This window comes from Fundulus heteroclitus, chromosome 8, assembly GCF_011125445.2.
Source record: "Fundulus heteroclitus isolate FHET01 chromosome 8, MU-UCD_Fhet_4.1, whole genome shotgun sequence".
Lineage (NCBI taxonomy): Eukaryota > Metazoa > Chordata > Actinopteri > Cyprinodontiformes > Fundulidae > Fundulus > Fundulus heteroclitus.
Genome location: NC_046368.1, coordinates 8,417,471 through 8,435,064, shown reverse-complemented (window position 1 = coordinate 8,435,064; position 17,594 = coordinate 8,417,471). Strand labels below are relative to the sequence as shown.

The window sequence follows — 17,594 nt, the reverse complement described above, 5'->3', positions numbered from 1 at the left end:
ACGTTTTAGCTCCTACCCATGAATAGGACTCTCAGCTTTAAACAAAGACAAATAAACCGGCCTTCTGCATCGTAAAAACCAAAACTGAGTCAATAAACGAGACAGCCCTCTCCCACCTCTTGAGAACTTTATCGTGGGCGTCGCTCCCCTGCTGAACAAGGCGATCCAGCACCTCCAGTGGCGAAGCTGACGCCACCCCTTCCTCCTCCCCGTCCTCCAGACCCTCCTCCTGCTGCAGCAGCCTCTCCATCGCCGCCTTGTGGAACGCCTCGGACGTCTTCTGGCCCACGAACAGCGAGGCGGCCCTCGGCAGGGCCAGGGCGAAGAACGCCTCGTAGGGCACCGCCGCCGGAGTCTTGCTGCACGGGCTCGGCAAGAACATGTCGAACTTTGGTACCTCGTCGTCCGGGGCAGAGAGGCTCCTGTGCAGGTGGTGATCGATGGGGGTGAAGCAGGACTGAAAGGACCAGGACTGCTCCAGGGTGGAGCTCCGGCTTTCTGCCCCTGCTCCTGCTAGTCTGTCATTACCGCCGCTGTGTGCCGTGCTTTCAGCTCTGTCCGGCGTTGACGCGGCGTAACGGGCTTCCCTGGCGGGTCCTCCCGGCTGGGCGTTGGTGGAGGGTGTCCGGTTTTGGGTCTGGCAGCCTGTCAGGGTCTCAGTGGTGTGAAAAAACGGGGAGTCATAGCCCCTCAGCCGTGGCGGCTCCTGCTTATCTTCAGTGAGTTTCATCAGCTCCTCTGTGATGGCAGCTGCAGCGGAAACACATGAAGAGGCTCATGATGCGTGAATCCCACACTGGACAACAAATAAGAGCAATACTGGCAGTAGAGATGAAAACAACGACATTTAAATAATTACCCAATAAACAACTAGTAGCTCGTAGCTCCCTCAGGGTCTGCATTTGCTATGATACTGAGGTGCATTTCAGAAACCATTCTTTTTTTTACTTGTGTATTTATTTTAAATTATATACCATCCTTTAGAAAAGTGTTTCTTTTATTTCTGCTATTTATTTGACATTGCTGCAAAGCCAACAACAATGCAGACGACTGTCCACTGTGGCTCTACGCTCTTTCAGGAGGAGTGAATGCTGCTTGGAGAGACTTGATGCAACCTGCTGGGTTTCCTTAGAGAGGAAACTTTCTGAACAACCTGTTTGACTTTGGAAAGTGCCTTTAGATTACATGTTTCATGAATTGGCGCTATATGAATAAAATTGAATTGAAAATTTGAATTGAATTGAATGTTAATTACATGTACTTTTATAGATTACCAGTTTTAACTAAAGAAGTCTGCATGCAGAAGTTGGAAGTCTTTGGTTTAAATTTCTTTTCCATGGCCAATTAGCTTGTTTTTTGTTGTATTATATAGAAACTATTTTCCATTGCCATATTTCTTTTGCGTCACAAAAACTGGCGACGTCAACATCCCCTGGTGAGCAGCTGAAAGCTCACCTTCTTCTCTTTCCTTCTCCGTTCTCAGCTGGAGGTCCAGCTCCTGCTTCTTCAGGAAAACCGACAGCTCCGTCAGCGTCATGGAGACAGTCGCTGCACCTCCTGCGTCTGAAGAGGACAACACAGACGTTTCAAGACCTCCAGAAAACATAAAAATGTTTCTTTCAGTAAAGAGGACGTGATCTCAGTTAAAAAACCCTAATAGCTGCACAGGCTTGGCAGGACTGGGTTAGTGTAGGTCTCTACACGCTAGACAGCTTCTTAGTAACCAGACTGGTTTTATTTTCCTTTTCAACTGGTGGAGCGGGGCTTGGATCTGGCAGGGAGAATCCGTGAAGGCTTTCTAACCTCTGTTTGTGGCTCCTTCTCCGCTTTTCTCCGTCTCTCTGACTTGTTCCTGTCTCACCAGCCCGGGCTTGCTGGTTTCTCCTTGTCGACGTTCCTGAAAAATTTTCCAATTATTACGACTTCATCTTAGTAGTAATAAGCAAGCACAACACGTTTAGAACTTTTATTCTCATCTCAATATTCAAAGACGCCATGTTATCAAGTCATAGACCGCATGTTTCGGCAGGGACAGAAATGGTTTGGAAACTTGGTGACTTTGGGTTATTTAACAGTGGCAGCTCAGGTTGCAGCTTATTAAATAGAGCTACCAGATGTAGATGGCAAAGGCAAGGCAAATTCATCTGTACAGCACATTTCAGTACAATGACAACGCAACAGAGTAAAGTTGGAATAAAATGTAGAAAAAAATGAAACAAAATAAAACATGGAAAAATGGAAACTAAGAGCAAATCTTAAAAACAGTTGGACTACAAACTTAAACTAAATATGTTTCAGAATCAGAATCAAGTTTAATCGCCAAGTAGGTTTGCACTTATAAGGAATTTGACTTGGTATTGATGGTGCAGACAAAAAAAATAAGAATACAGTAAAATAAGAAGTAAAAGGATATATACACATAAGCTGTATACAGTAAAACAGTTTAACTAGAAAAGTCAAAGGCAATCCTGAACAAATGTGTTTTTAAGCTTGATTTAAAGGAACTCAGGCTTTCAGCACTTTTACAGTTTTCTGGGAGTTTGTTCCAGTTAAGTGGAGCGTAGGAACTAAATGCTGTTTCTTCATGTTTGGTTCTGGCAAAGGGCTTTGAGGGTTTTATTAACTTAAAAAGTTAACTTTCACTATGATTCTACTATTGCACATGAAAAAAACTACTTTTTTTTCAGTAAAGTCCGCTGATTTTGGCTTAGAGGAAGCCCGCTGTGAGGATCGAGGGGGATTGTGCGAGGTTCCTAACATAACGAGGAACCTCGCTACCCAAAAGTCGTCTGTTTTGCCCTGTTCAATAAATCGACGTAACACTATAACTGTAAAACTACTAAATTTGGAAAAAGTAGCATTTAGTAGCATTTTATAAGGTAGCCTTTAGCTCAGGTGATGAAGCAGTCTTTTTTCTGGGAGGGAGGCATGTTGTCACTGACGCAGAGCTTTTCAACGCCTTTGTAACCGATTATCTATATAGAACATCATGTGCAAGAGAGTTAAACGTTTTAAAGCCCCGAAAACACTTTAGTTTCTGTCAAATGTTTCGGTCAAGGCTGCGTTCCTGTCTCACAGACCCAAGTATGAGTTGTCATACCTTCCTCGGAGGACTGGACTGGACCGTGTTGGCTGGTAAGGAGATTACAGGGAAGTCATCTGACAGAGAAGGAGGCGGGGACGAGGTGGCTGGAGTGCTGGAGGCGGGCGTTCCTTTCCCTCCTGCTCAGAGCCAAACGAGCCGGAGAAAATGAGCCGTGGAGAGAAATTCAGCAACATTTAAACGGGGAGCGGGAATGTGACTCCGATCTTGTTCGGCCCGTACCTGATGTGCAGTGGAAGCGGCTGGGAAGGTGTGAGGCACTGTGGGAGAGCTCCAGGTTGGGCGACATGCCCCGTGACGAAGGGGGCGTGGCCATGCCGCACAGAGAGGAGGGGCTCCACAGAGGGTCCTTCCCCCCGCAGGAGGAGTTCAGCTCACTGTTTGAGTTCTGCACAAACCCAGACGGCTTCATCAGGACGTTAGCAAAAACATCAACCCGACGGCTGCAAGAGCTCTAATTATAGGTTTAGGCCCGATAATGATGTAAAATCTACTTTTTTAACAATACAACTCATAAAAAGGAGGAAGAGTTTTATTTTGAAGGGTCCGTCTTAAATCCTACTCGCATGGGATTGGTTTTACACTGCAAAAACGGATCTAAAAATAAGTAAAATGTTCTTAAAGTTAGTGCATTTATCCTTGATTTGAGCAGGTAAATAAGATTATCTGCCAATGGAACGAGTATTTTGACCCCTAAAGTAAGATAATTAGACATCCTGCACTGAAAATAAGATGATGGAGATGAATTGTTCCTATTTTAAGAGCAAAAATCTTATTCCATTGGCAAATCATCTTATTTACCTGCTCAAATCAAGGACAAATACATTCATTTTAAAGAATATTTTACTTATTTCTAGTTCAGTTTTTGCAGTGTACCAAGGGACCTCATGTAATTGATAAATCACCCCCCCACCCCACGTAAGCTTTTTAAGTGGCTCATTCACACGGGTTAACATGTGTCCGGTTACATTCTCCCGGACAATTTCACTGACAGAAAAAGTTCAGATGCAGCATTAAACGCATGCTTTTCTATAGAAACGGGCTCTGGATGGCTTATCGGCCTTGTTTTGGGCCTTTTTTCTCCTGATAGGGTTTTTGCTGATCGACGACTCAATGCAGCCTCCGTTCTCCACCACAACCAAAGAAAAATGCGCCCAGGGAACAAAAACTGCTTTTTCACGCATCGGAATCATCACAGGACCTCTGAGTTCAGCAAAATAATGCAGGTCATTTGTGGGGGAATTTTTACTTTACAAATTACAGACATGGCGCATTCACACAGAATTAAAAACAACAAAGCTCTGTAATTACTACAAACCACACGTGGTCCCTAGGTAAAACTAATCCGTGCGAATGGGGCTTTAGCTTTATCTTGAAAGTCAAACTCAGAACTCTTATTTTGAAAGCCAAACCTAGTCCCTTTTGTCATCATTAATTTTAATTAGGAAACTTGAACTTATTTTTGCAATAATTTAACCCACTGGAGAGAGACTCTGATTTTTTTTGTGTTTTATACCTTTAAGCATTAACTTTCAAGCCATATTCCTGTCAGAGGTCCAATATAGATGTTGAACCCGCTTTACACTTTTATTTTATAGTGTATCTGTAAGGATCCCTTTGAAAGCTCGCCATATTTCTAATTTATAGTCCTAGTTGAGGTCCATTAGTAATGGGGACCAACTTTTGCAATAATTCTCCCTTTTTTCATTTATCTTTATGTCTACTTGTTCATCCTTATGGTATTTTGTTGTTGTTTTTTTTTGTAGTGAATCACATCACCATGGTTGCCCATGGTGACACTGTGACATTCTGTCCCGGCTTCAACGCTCCGATCGTTAACGACCCACCGATCATTCGGACATCCCTGGATCTCGTTGGGGATGATCTTACCTGCCGCCTGGAGGTCTGCGGGCTGCGGTAGGTCGAGGAGGACTGTGTCCCTGAAAGGGGAGGCAAGGACAGGGGCGGGGGGAGAGGCTGTCGCGGAGTGGAGAACGGGGTCGAAGAAGAGCTTCCTGTTAGGAGGAAACAGCGTCGTTAACCTAGATAAGGTCAGTGATAACGGTTTCTCTTGTGGCTTTTCCAATAAACGGTTTCTAATACGCTAAGCTGACAAAGCGGTGTTTCATAAAACACTTAAAAAAACGTCACTACGCTGATTTTACACCTACAGGACTCCAATGAACTGCCCCTTATTTTTTAAATAAATCTTTCATGCAGCCAAACTTAAAAAAATAAACAAAATCCATAAGATTCACACGTCTACAAACACATGCACACTGCGTCTGGTGCTCCCTCACCGTAGCTGCTGTGGAGGTCTGTGTACGGGCTTGAAGTGGAGTCTTGGGGCCGCAGGTGGGACTGGGGGTAGAAGTTCTCAGGCATGGTGGCGTAACCCTCCTCGCAGGACGCCTCCTTTGGGTCTAGGGACACTTTGGCACATTCAATGACGATGTCGTGGATTTCATACTTTTTCCACCTGGTAGGAAAGCAGATCGCCGTCAGGAAAAAAGGTCAGGCTGGTGGGGAAAACGAAGGCGCAGAGAGGTGGGTTTACCTCGTCGGGTCGAGCTCATGGTCCTTGGTTCCCGTCACCAGCTCAGGATGGATCCGGACATGTTCAAGCATTGGCTGCGGGGTTTTCACACACACAGTTAGGAAGAAATACTCCACAATGAAGCAGCAGCAGCAGCAGCAGCCATGATCTCACCTTCACCACCTCCTCAAAGGTTTCCATGTTCTCCTTCATGCTGTAGTGGGAGCGAAGGTAGGACACGAAGTTACACGGATACATCCCATAGAGCCTGTGGAAGAGGGAGTAGACGCTGGCGTGCAGATGGATCAGGTAAACCTCGGAAACGTGGCCTGGACGGGAGGGAAACCATCGGGAACGTTAGCTTGATGGAGCAAACCCAGACCAGAAAGAACCACCTCCTCCCCCGTTCAGGTCCAACCTGGATTCTTCAGGTTCCACGATGCCAGACGGCCGAAGATATCAAAATACTCCCACAGGTGTTGCTTCCCGGCTTGGGGGATCATGGGCAGCAGAGTGATAAGCACCAGCACTCCGGTTATAAGAACTACGACATCTGTATCCGTCTGCAGGGAAAATGTAGCCTTTAATAATAGATTATGGACAAACATGAAGAGAGCGAGTAAAAAGGGTCAGTTTGCAGAGCAGGTGGATGCTTGGGGAGAAGCCACCAGTGTCTTCCTTGAGTAAATTAGAGAAACAAGATGATTAATCGGGGTTGACTAATTACGCTTATTCAAATGTTTTAAAAGGAGTAAATGTAGAGGGAGTGACTTCCACTTCTACAGCCATCAATCTCTCGCTCCATTTTTGCTTATTAGTCCAACCTTTACATCAATCAGTCAATCCATCCATCCATGTGTGTGTCCATTTGTCCATCCATCACCCTGCAGTTAGCACGGCTAAGAATGTCCATAGTTTGAGGGGATAAAAACTGGTAGGACGGGTTTACATACTTAAATCAGTGTGAAAAGGGAGACAGGGGGACACTAATTGCTACCAATAAATAAATAAATGCATGGGATTTCAAAAAAGTTAAAAAACAAAGCAACTGGATTTCTTTCCGAAGTTTGAAGACATTTTGCTTCCTATCCAAAAAGCTTTCTCAATTCAAAAAGTCTGGAGTAGTGTGGAGTCCCAAGCTTTATAGTACTGCCCAACAGAGGCCTTGTAATGGCTTAGATAACATGCAAATTGAACCAAAACAGGTCCACCTCTTAGCAATGGGGAGTCATTAAGGTCATTGTTGGCCTGCAAATTGACAACAATGACCTTAACGACTTGCATGTTATCTCAGAATTAGAATTGCTGTATATAGATCCTTTTTATTTTATTGTATTATTATTTTTTTGTCTGCACCATCAACACTAAGTCAAATTCCTTGTAAGGGCAAACCTACTTGCCGATTAAACTTCATTCTGATTCTGAATTAAATAATAATAATAATAATAATAATAATAATAATAATAATAATAATAATAATAATAATAATAATAATAATAATAATTACTATTATTATTATTATTATTATTATTATTATTATTATTAAAAAACTAAACAACTGGACTTTAACTGGACTAATAATAATAATAATAATAATAATAATAATAATAATAATAATAATAATTATTATTATTATTATTATTATTATTATTATTATTATTATTATTATTATTATTATTATTATTATTATTATTAAAGCCATTACAAGGCCTTTTTGGGTAGTACTATAAAAGCTTGGAACTCCACACTACTCCGGACTTTTTGAATAAAGAAAGATTTGTGGATGGGAAGCGAAACGTCTTCAAACTTCGGAAAAAAAGTCCAATTGTTTTGTTTTTTGAACCTTTTTTTGGAATGACAATGACTTTGGTGATTTTGAGAATCTTCACCAGCAAATGCATGGGAGATCCTGACGGTCAGTTATAAGGACTTCCAAACGACCGCTGACGCTAACAGAATCCACCCCTGCTTTGTGTAAACGGGGCCGTTCACCTTGAGGCATTTCAGCAGAGAGAGCAGCAGAGGGTAGCGGGCGATCTTGTGGATCCAGGACGGCTGCTTGCGGACTACATGGCCGAGCAGCATGAGGGTGGGCAGCCGGCAGGCTGGTTTGGCCATGCAGTCGTTCATCTTGTCTAGAAGGTGCTGTGGAGGAGGATGGGCAGCCAGGTTAGATGTAAGTATAAGAAGAAGAAGAAAAAAGATGGTTTTAAGGCTTAAAGTAATAAAGGAATGAGAGAAAGTTGATCAACGGTTGCTTAAAGTACTTCTTGATGTTGAGATCATACAAGTTGCTAAATGTTAGAAAGTCCACATATTATTATGACCTGAGGAAAAAAAAAGTTTAAAATTCGATGGAAAAGTGGATTTTAAGGCTTTTTAGCTCAAGGCTCTTAAAAAAATGTTGCATGATCGATGACGAAATTCGTGGGTAGGCGTTGATCTGTTGACATGGTAACAAGATACTTCCTGGTTGCAAACTCGCTTTCTCAAAGACAAATAGACGGATTAAACATGGCTAAAAAGTGTGTGGCTTATGGTTGGTCAAATACCAACAAGGATAATGTCTCTTTACACACATTTCCGAACCCAAAAAGTCCCGGTGTTGTGCGAATTGAACTGAATGCTATGGTTTGTGCTAAATGTACATCTTTTTTTATGTGCTGTTTTGGCGGGTTTCAGCCGTCACAAACGATGCCAGACAATCGAGTTTCAACGAGTTGTTTCCGTGTTTACATCCACACGGTCAGCCATGACCGCGATTATGAGCACCAATTCCAATTATACATTAGCAAATCATTCCGTTTATTCTCCTAAAATGTTTTTCTCAGACTTACCCGAGTCGTAACAGACGCTTGCGCTGTCTTTTGTGTTAAAATCATCACTTTGTGAGTCGCCATCTGAACTTCTCGTGGTGTACTTCATTGAACTCTCGGTAGCGTAGCCTGGGCAACGACCCAAATTGTGGATTTTTAGCCTAGCGGTCGCCGAGGGACAATTTTAAGTCCTTAAAAAAAACCTTTAACGGCGCAATCACGATCTTAATGCTACATTTTTTGAAAATATGGTCACTAACGCATGTATTTCCGAGTTGGTCGATCTCAGAAACAAGAAGTACTTTAACATACGTTTAACTGATATTATTTCTTCTTGGCAGAATATTTACTTTTATACTTCAACCAGGCAACAAGGTAGTTGGTAAATACCAGCGAGGCGGTTCTCACCTTATCGTGTGGCTCTCTGACTAAGGAGAGGATATGCAAGGCCTGGGCGGAGTTGGTTTCCAAGAAGTAATCCACCAACCCGTTCAGCAGCATGGAGCCCCGGTCTGTAAGGAAAGCACGGAGGACATCTGGAATGGTTTCTACGGACGATTGTTTTACTTTTAGTTAAAAAAAAGGTAGCCGAGTCGACCCACCGGTGCTGAGCTGCTCGTTGATAAGGCTTCGGATCTCTTCGAGCTGTTGGAGATCAGAGGTCTCCAAGAGCGGGAGGAGATCCCCGACGTTGGGCTGCTCCTTGGCCATGGTGGTGGTGGTGGCAGTGCTGGAGGTGGAGGCCGCTTTTCTCTCTCACAGTGTCAGTCCCGGCTTGCCTGGAGGACTCCTGGGGCCCGCCCACCAATACAGTCTCCAGGCACCTCTGGCAAAGCACAACCAATATCCAGGATTAGCAGAGAGTTTAGATCAGGGACTGTTACTCCTATGGTGTCATTAGTGGACCCAACACTTTTTATTTCCTCATCTTTTAACGTGAACACTTGCACAACCCGCTGTAAAGGCTTGTTACTGGACCATGGGGGGCCACCTAAAGTCCCTTAAATGAAAGTTGCGTCATGGGCGTTCCATTTTTTTCGGGTCACGTGATCTCATGCGGCCATTTTGGGTCTAGGCTCAGCTAAGCTCAGCGCGTTTACAACACTGCGAGCGACCGATTTCTTTTATTTTTATTTTATTTTTTCTGATTATTTCGAGTATTTCTTTATTTCGAAAATAAGCCACCATGCCAGGGTGTTGTGCCCACGGCTGCAGCAACAGCACTGATAAAGGGACGCGGATGTTCCGTTTTCCAAGCGATGAAGAGCGGCGTTTATTGTGGATCAACGAGTCAGTCGCTTGGACCAAGAGACGAACAAAACTTGGAGACCTACAACAAACTCTCGCTTGTGTGAGGTATGTGGGCTTTTTTTTTCTGAAGTCAGGGTTTCCCGCAGAGCTAAGTTTGGCGGCCACCTCGCCAATATAAAAAAAAACCAAAAAAAAAAAAAAACGCGCAAAGCTTGTCTCTCCCCGCCAGTCCCCAACCGCTAAGCCGGGCATACCCTGTACGAGTTTTTCAGTCGTGGTACTAATATACATCTCAAACTGTACGATGGAACTGCGGGTTTAAAAAGTTCACCGCTCACAATCTGTGCGGCGCGACCGGACTGCGTGCCCCCTCTGGGACCGCTCGCTGTGGTGGCAGAGGCAGGCGAGCGACGGTGGGTGACAGGGACCCGGAGCAGGGGGTCGAGCCCAGCTCACGCACCGCACCGGCGGCCGCGCGGCACGGCAGGTCGCCCGGCCCGCCCCGCGAGCGGAGGCGTGCCGAAACAGGCGGCCAGCGCGTCGCGCGGACCGGAGCGCTTGCCCTCCCCCCGCCCCGCGAGCCGACGTCCGGGCCCCGCGGGTCCCGGGCCGGGCGGAGGTCGCTTTGGGGATGCCTGCTCCCCTCCCTCCCCTGGCGGGGACGGAGAGGAGGGGAGGGCGCTCTCTCGTAGCTCTGCTTGAACAGCAGGATGCGCTCACGAAAACCTCACGACGGCCGACTGAATTTCAAACATGTTTGATTTTCACCGACCGTCCGATTTTTTTATGTGAAATTTTCTTCTGGACTTCTTGCTTTATTTCATTGTGCTGTAGCATAATGTTTGTCTGATTTTTGTCCTATGGGACCAATTCTGGACTTCAAGACAGTAAAAGAGAAGTATACAGTTCACTTAAAAATGTCTCTCTCAAGTCTTATTAAAATGTAATATCAGCTTTTCTGGATGGCTAGTAGGTGATCATCAACACTCAGTTGTGTTTTATTCAGAACACCTGCCTGAAGGGTATTAGAAGGTGCGAAACGCGCATAACATAACAGTGTTAAAGCGCCTGCCTGTGGCAAGTTTAGACCCAAAATGGCGCCACTTGCTGAGTTGGCGCAACTTTCATTTAAGGGACTTTAGGGCCACCCAGGTGGCTCTGTACAAATGTTCTCTGGCACAGGCAACCCTCGCTGTACCTGTGAGGGGTCTACAGGTGCGTTCTACATGTTGAACGTTTGTGTTTAAACGATTTTGTGTTTTATTACCATTTGCGTCGATTTCTATGGTCAAGTTTGTGTTTTACTTTGTTTCGATTAGTATTTTAAACAAAATTAAATTATTCAACCAAAAGATGAAATGGAGACAGGCACTGCAAATTAGCTTGGGCTACAACTGAGAGTATATCTCAAAGAAACGTGAGGAACTGATCTTGGTCAGGCCACAGCATTAACTTTTCTCTTATTTAAAGCTACAGTTGGTAATCCTGCTCAGAAACACTTTTTGTTATGCTGGGTGAAATGGTCCTTCCATCCTGAAAGTAGTTAATGTATTATGTATTTAGAAAAAGGTTGAGGTTGAAAAAAAAACATAGATCTCTGTGGAAGCTGCAGGCTTGTAAAAAACTCTGACCAATCCCTGCCATTAGCACCGAAGGGCAGGGATTGGTTCTGCTCTCCTCTGTCCTTCAAGTTCTGGAGGTATCACCTTATCTATTGGTTGTCCCACATGCCAATCATTCTGACGCACTTTCAGAGTTTTTGTTTGCCAGCTGCGCATGCGCCCTTCTAATGTTTATGTATCTGGTTAGCTTAGCGGTTAGCTTTGGTGTTAGCCCTTCATTGCGCATAATTTGAACATGGCTCAGAGTCGCAAGAAGCGAACCTCCTTTAAGTTTCTGAGAAGCAGAGAAAACTCAAGCTGTTTACGTTTTACATTGTTGTTGTTTTTGGGCATGCGTGGGTCAACTCTGTGTACTCCGGCTTCCTGCTGCAGTCCAAAAACTTCACTCTCAGGTTAACTGGTGTCTCTAAATCGCCCTTAGATAGGGGTCAGTGCGTGTCCTCTGTGTCACCCAGTGACCAGGATAAGTGGTTGTAGAAAATGTTATCCTCATCCTGGAAGAGCGTGACATCCATCCCAAGCTGGAGCCTTGGACTTCAGCTGGAGATTAGCCTATTGGCAACATGTGTAATCATTCAGCACGTGTACACGCCCTTTGAAATTCAAACCTCATTTAGGGCACTGATGTAAACTTAAGAGAACATGAAACTAGATCTAAATAAACAGCCTGAATGGAATATCAACAAAGATTAAACACGATTGTCGTTCCAAGCAAAGGAGCGCTTCAAATCTACGTCTGCAGCCCATTTATAGTCTAATCCTGATGGTCAGGTCATTAATGCCAGGGTGTCTGCAGCCGGCAGCTTATTTGCCAATGAATCAGCACAGACACCTCGTCAGCTCTTCAGATCTCACTTCAAAGTCTCGCAGCAGCAAATACACTTTGGTGGAATCTTAATTCTGAGCAGAAATATCCGCTTTAACCACACACTGGTAATAAAGATGGCATTAAACAGAAAATATCTTCATCTGGTGCATGATGAAGCAACAAAAACGGCATTGATGTAACATGAAATCCCAATCCTATGAGAGGAAACGCACAGTTGTACTTATTCCATCACAGATAAGCAAAAGTACAGCTCAACGTGTTTGTTTGCTCCTGATCCAGCGAAGTGTCCGCAGCACAACTGTCCCACTGTTATCAATCAACTAATGGCTCATGTGGTCGGACGTCTGGGTGTGGAGAGCAGACAGCGAGCGTCTTGCAGTCGCGGGATGCAAACATGAGCAACACTGGATGTGATCTCAGGCCATGAGCGCTCAGGATCGCACAAAGAAGCTTTATGCGGCCCGGGCGCTTCCATGCAGGCGAGGGAAATTACGTTTTTAATCTGTGTGCGAGACGATATCTGTTCCAGCCCGCTACGCTCCTCCGTGGATATTCAAAAAAAGGGGCATCATAAAAAGAAAGATAAATACCCTCATTTGGGAATTTGAATAAACGATTTGGGTCTGGGTAACTGCCCGGCTACTGAGCCAACAGCAAGCAGAAGCTCAGCCATTTATTTAGCAAAGGGAGCGTGAACTAGAGATGCACCGATCAGGCATTCCCTGGACGGACCAAGTTACGTCTTATTTAGATCGGACATAACGTTTCCGATTTTCTTCAGGTCCGTCTTTGTTTTGCTTCACGGAATAGGTTCTTTTTTTTTTAATCAAACTCCAACAAATTGCATGAAATTATCAATTTAAATAGTACACAGCCCAACTTTTACTGCATTTTTTGCACATTTTATTTGCAGTGCACCATAATTTTCCATACAAACGCCTTTTTGCACCATTATTTTTGCACATAGACTGAACATTCTTCTGCATTATTACATCTGATCAATGCTGCACTTTATATTGTAATGTTGTCTTATTCCATCTGCAATCCCATTACACTGTCGAAAGCTGTATGCAATGAAATTTTGTTCAGTATGCACTCCATACATGCAAAATTACAATAAAGTTGTCTAAGTCTAAAAACACATTGTTGTTGGTCAAAGCATGGTTTGGACCTCTGTATGGTTGAATCTCCACAGCTGAGCAGCTGAAGAGACTACACCCTGTCTCACCGATACAATAAAAAACAACAAAGCTGGCATAAGTTTAACATAAACAGCTTAAAGTGCTTTGAAATTAGGCAAATTTCAACTTAACAGACGGTCCGGAGCAGAAGTACTTGACTCCATGCCTCCAGGGCTACGCTGAGATGCACCTCTGCAACAACCTCTGGATTTAAATGGCTGTCTACCTCCTCAGCATGTCATCGTCTTCTGCAGAAGGAGCCATTTATTAGACTCAGGTGTGTTTTGGAGCAGAGATGCATCTAAACCTTGGAGGGCAGCAGCTCAAGTCTTGGTTTACATGCATATTGTTGATGTGCAGACTCTGTGCAGCAGACCCGATCCGTTTTACTTACTCATCCAACGTTAATGACATTAAACCGTGTAGATAATGTTAAAATCTAAAGGAATGTAATTGCATCCAGACAGAGAATCCATTATATTTAAGGGATTAACAGAGACAGATTCTGTTCCCCTCTGAGTTGCACTCATGACTGAAGTCCGTTTTGTTTTTCCCAGTTTAATCTCATCATATTTGACGTTTTTTAACTATCAGGCTTTTTCGTTTCTGTATACAGAATTAATTGATTTTTAGAATGCCAGAGGTGACACTGTACTATTTCATGCTTTAAAGTGCACATTTTAAGTAGTGCTGCTGATGCAGAAGTAAATTAACTTTATAGAAAAAAACACTTAAATAAAAATGGCTTGTTTTGTCTTAAAAGTAATCAATAATCTTAATGGACTAACCACTTTCTTCTTTTTTGATGTTATTACTCCCACCCCCTTCTTTGGAAAAAAAAGAAACAAAAGTATAAATAGCAGCACAAAAGATATAGAACTACACCCTGGGCAAAAAAATACATTGAGTCACTACTTTTGGAGGATGTTGAGACAGTTGTTTTCATTTGCAGCCAAAAAGAGGCAGAAATGAAGCCAAATTTTTAATTTATCAATTGGATATTCTGGATATAAGTAAAGAACATTGTTGTTATTTTCTGAACGTCCTCATTTTGGATCAAGCAAAAAGAAGATAAATGTGGAATCAGAGCATAATTTGCATGTCTAGAACAAATACGTGCACTGGTCTATGGAAAGGGTTATGAAATCCTCACACATGGTAAAGCAACAAAGTATGCGCATGTTCTCAATCAGCTTTGACAAAAACAAAATTTGGAGAGATCCAGAAAAAAATGAGAGGGTTGTAAACGGAGAAATCCGGGTAGAAAATGGGAGGAATCGAAGCAGCCAGGCAGACGATTCAAAGCAAAATGGCTTAAAAATACAAAATGAAAGATGAATGGGTGAAACTGAAGTCAACTTTTAGGAGCAAACTAGGAAATCAGGAAAAGTATTAGGGGTTTAAGTGCAGAAAAGCCCAAATTCAAACATTACACTGCAAAAACAGACCTTAAAATAAGTAAATTGTTCTTAAAATGTGGGTTTTTGTCCTTGATTTGAGCAGGTAAATGATATTATCTGCCAATGGAATGAGTATTTTGACCCCTAAAATAAGATAATTAGACATCCTGCACTTGAAAAAAGACGATGAAGATGAGTTGGTCCTATTTTAAGAGCTAAAATCTTATTCGATTGGCAGATCATCTTATTTACCTGCTCAAATCAAGGACAGATACACTAATTTTAAGACAATTTTACTTATTTTTAGTTCAGTTTTTGCAGTGTATTAAAAGAAAGCATGATCACAGAGCTAAAGATGAACAGTCATGGATTATATATCGAAGTTGAAGCATGATATACTGTAGATCCATCCTGCAGAGCTGATCACCAATAGGACACTACTGGAACCTGACTGATGAAAAATACAGTTTTTCCCTGCTGATAAGCAAGTACAGACCTGCAAGATTCCAAACGCTGAGTTATTCTGTAAAGGTTATCCCTACCTGATGTAAACACAGAACAGTCCCATTAAATACAACTTAAATACATTTTCCAGTTTTCTTTTGTTTGTTTTTTACTTACAGACTCAAATCAACTGCTAAATTGTCATATTTTACGGTAAATTTAAGAGAACAATCTAAGCATCCATCAAGAGCATCGACTGAAGAATTTTCTTTCGGAGATTGCAAACATCGTCCAGACTGACCCGGACACGGATTACCTGCTCTTAGAAACGCTATAGATTCCGATTACTGTGGTTTTATTACTCAAACATGTTGTACGGCTGCTGATATCTGGCTGTTAACAAAAAGTGCCTCTGTTGTGAGAGCTTCCAGCTGGTTTGACATGTGATGCATGAAACAGCGTGCACAGAAGCACGCCTGAACGTTTCTCCGACGTGTACCTCCCAGCGCGGGATTATCCACGGCGTTTAAATTCTCAGACTCTCCTCAGGTCACCGGCTGTAATCTCCACTGGAAATTGTTAACAGGTGTTGGGGACATTTGCAGTAAATCCAGAACAAATAGCGGCGCTTCAGTGAAAGTTTCCCCCCAGCTTTTCCATATTTCACATCGAGTAAATCACTAACTTCGTCTGTTCATACTTTGCTGAGCAAATCTGTTGGGGTGAAAAGATTAAGCAATAAGATGGTGGATTAAGTGAGTATATCCCTGAAACTAATTCTTTGTTGATGCGCTTCCTGATTTAATTTCAGCATTAATTCTCAAATTTACATCTGCCAATTATATTGAGTCTGCCTGGTGTGATATAAAGTAAAGCTTTCCTGGCAGGGCTTTTTAGTCAGGTTTGCATCTTTTAGCTGAAGCCGCAGTTCGCAGAGATCTTACGCACTCAGTTTTTAAAAGTATCTGTCAGGAGCAGAATTTAAACAATTGCTGCTGTTGAAAGAACAAGACTGAAAGTGGCCAGGAAGGCAGCCCGCAGGCCAACAGCAACTGAAGGGGAAGCTGGAGTCCTGGTGAGAATCAGCTCCTACATTCTCCATATACTGGGACTAACAAGAAGTTAGAGCTGGGCGATAAATCGATTTAATCGATTAATTCGAATTTACAATTCTTTAAGATTTCATTTTTGGAAAATCTAGATTTTATTTTGCCAATACACTCATTGGGTTTCCATGAAGAGAACAGCTTGTGATGCTGAATATATGTTTAGGCAAATATATTGTCAAAATATTGTTAAGTGGAAACTTTTTTTTTACCATAATACGAGGTACTTCATTTACTTATTTACTTTTTTTTTTTAAACTTAGTTTGAAGTTCACAAGTGCAGTGAAGCCTGTTCTTAGCTCAATGTGTAATACCACTAGCAGCAAATGTTTTGTTATATTTTTATTGTTTATAATGGCACGGATACCATGTTGATTTGCATGTTTCACAGCTTGTTTTTAGTTGCACTTTGAATTCAGGTCAACTCCCTGATGAAATGCTTGACAGAAAAGCAAGGTTTTAAAATAATTTCTTTAATTTGTTTTTATGAAACAAAAAGAAGGAAAAAAATTGATTAATCGGATTTGGTATGATAAAATCGGAGATTTATTTTTTAATCCATATCGCCCAGCCCTACAAGAAGGAATACACGACTGAAGCATTTTCTTCCAGCGAAGACACCCAGGTCTGGATAAAATCTCCAGAAACCACGTGAGAATGTCCTCTGGGTTGATGAAACTAAACCTTGCTGCCTTGTGATGGGCGTACCCCACCTCTCGCCCGGCTCTTTAACCCCACAACAAATTTATTTGTTTTTAACTGTGCATAAATACACTACATTTCCAAATTACATTAATTTAAGTCACCTCCAATTCCTAATCCATTGGATTCAGCTATAACAGCTATGGAGCTATAAGAGTTTCAACTCTTCTAGGAAGGCGGTCCACAAGGCTCTGGAGTGTTTATGGGAACTTTTGACCATTTTTCCCAAAGCTCATTTGTGAGGTCAGACACTGATGTTGGACGAGAAGGCCTGGCTCTCAGTCTCTGCTCTAATTCATCCCAAAGGTGTCCTAACAGGTTGATATGAGGACTCAGTGCAGGCCAAACAAGAATAATCTCTAAAAGTAATAATCAAGTTGTGTGAGCACTGAGCTGTGCTATGACATTTTTGCACTGGTTGTGCTTTATGAGCTTAGGGCACATTGTGCGTTGCATCTTTATGGTGTAATGTGCCACTGCGTGTTGCCTAGATATGTGGTTTTGAAGTACTGGACCAAGCTGCTAAGCTCACACAAACATATTTATACTCCTTTAACTTTACGTTAGTACAACAAACTTAAGTGCTGTTTTTCTCCTTTATACA

General features: G+C 42.7%; 1 protein-coding gene across 1 annotated transcript in view; it reads right to left on the bottom strand.

Moving 5' to 3' along the window:
* tsc1b (TSC complex subunit 1b) overlaps window positions 1–17,594 on the bottom strand; it is a 39,655-nt gene that overhangs the window by 17,475 nt on the left and 4,586 nt on the right. Inside the window, exons 2-14 of the mRNA XM_012864194.3 lie at window positions 9,058–9,281; window positions 8,864–8,967; window positions 7,632–7,784; window positions 6,058–6,202; window positions 5,814–5,968; window positions 5,661–5,734; window positions 5,404–5,582; window positions 4,994–5,118; window positions 3,326–3,491; window positions 3,101–3,222; window positions 1,804–1,897; window positions 1,456–1,563; window positions 117–750 (exon numbers count right to left, since the gene is read on the bottom strand). Coding sequence (XP_012719648.2) covers window positions 117–750; window positions 1,456–1,563; window positions 1,804–1,897; window positions 3,101–3,222; window positions 3,326–3,491; window positions 4,994–5,118; window positions 5,404–5,582; window positions 5,661–5,734; window positions 5,814–5,968; window positions 6,058–6,202; window positions 7,632–7,784; window positions 8,864–8,967; window positions 9,058–9,166 — 2,168 coding nt within the window. The 5' untranslated portion in view covers window positions 9,167–9,281. The remainder of the gene's footprint in view (window positions 1–116; window positions 751–1,455; window positions 1,564–1,803; window positions 1,898–3,100; window positions 3,223–3,325; window positions 3,492–4,993; window positions 5,119–5,403; window positions 5,583–5,660; window positions 5,735–5,813; window positions 5,969–6,057; window positions 6,203–7,631; window positions 7,785–8,863; window positions 8,968–9,057; window positions 9,282–17,594) is intronic.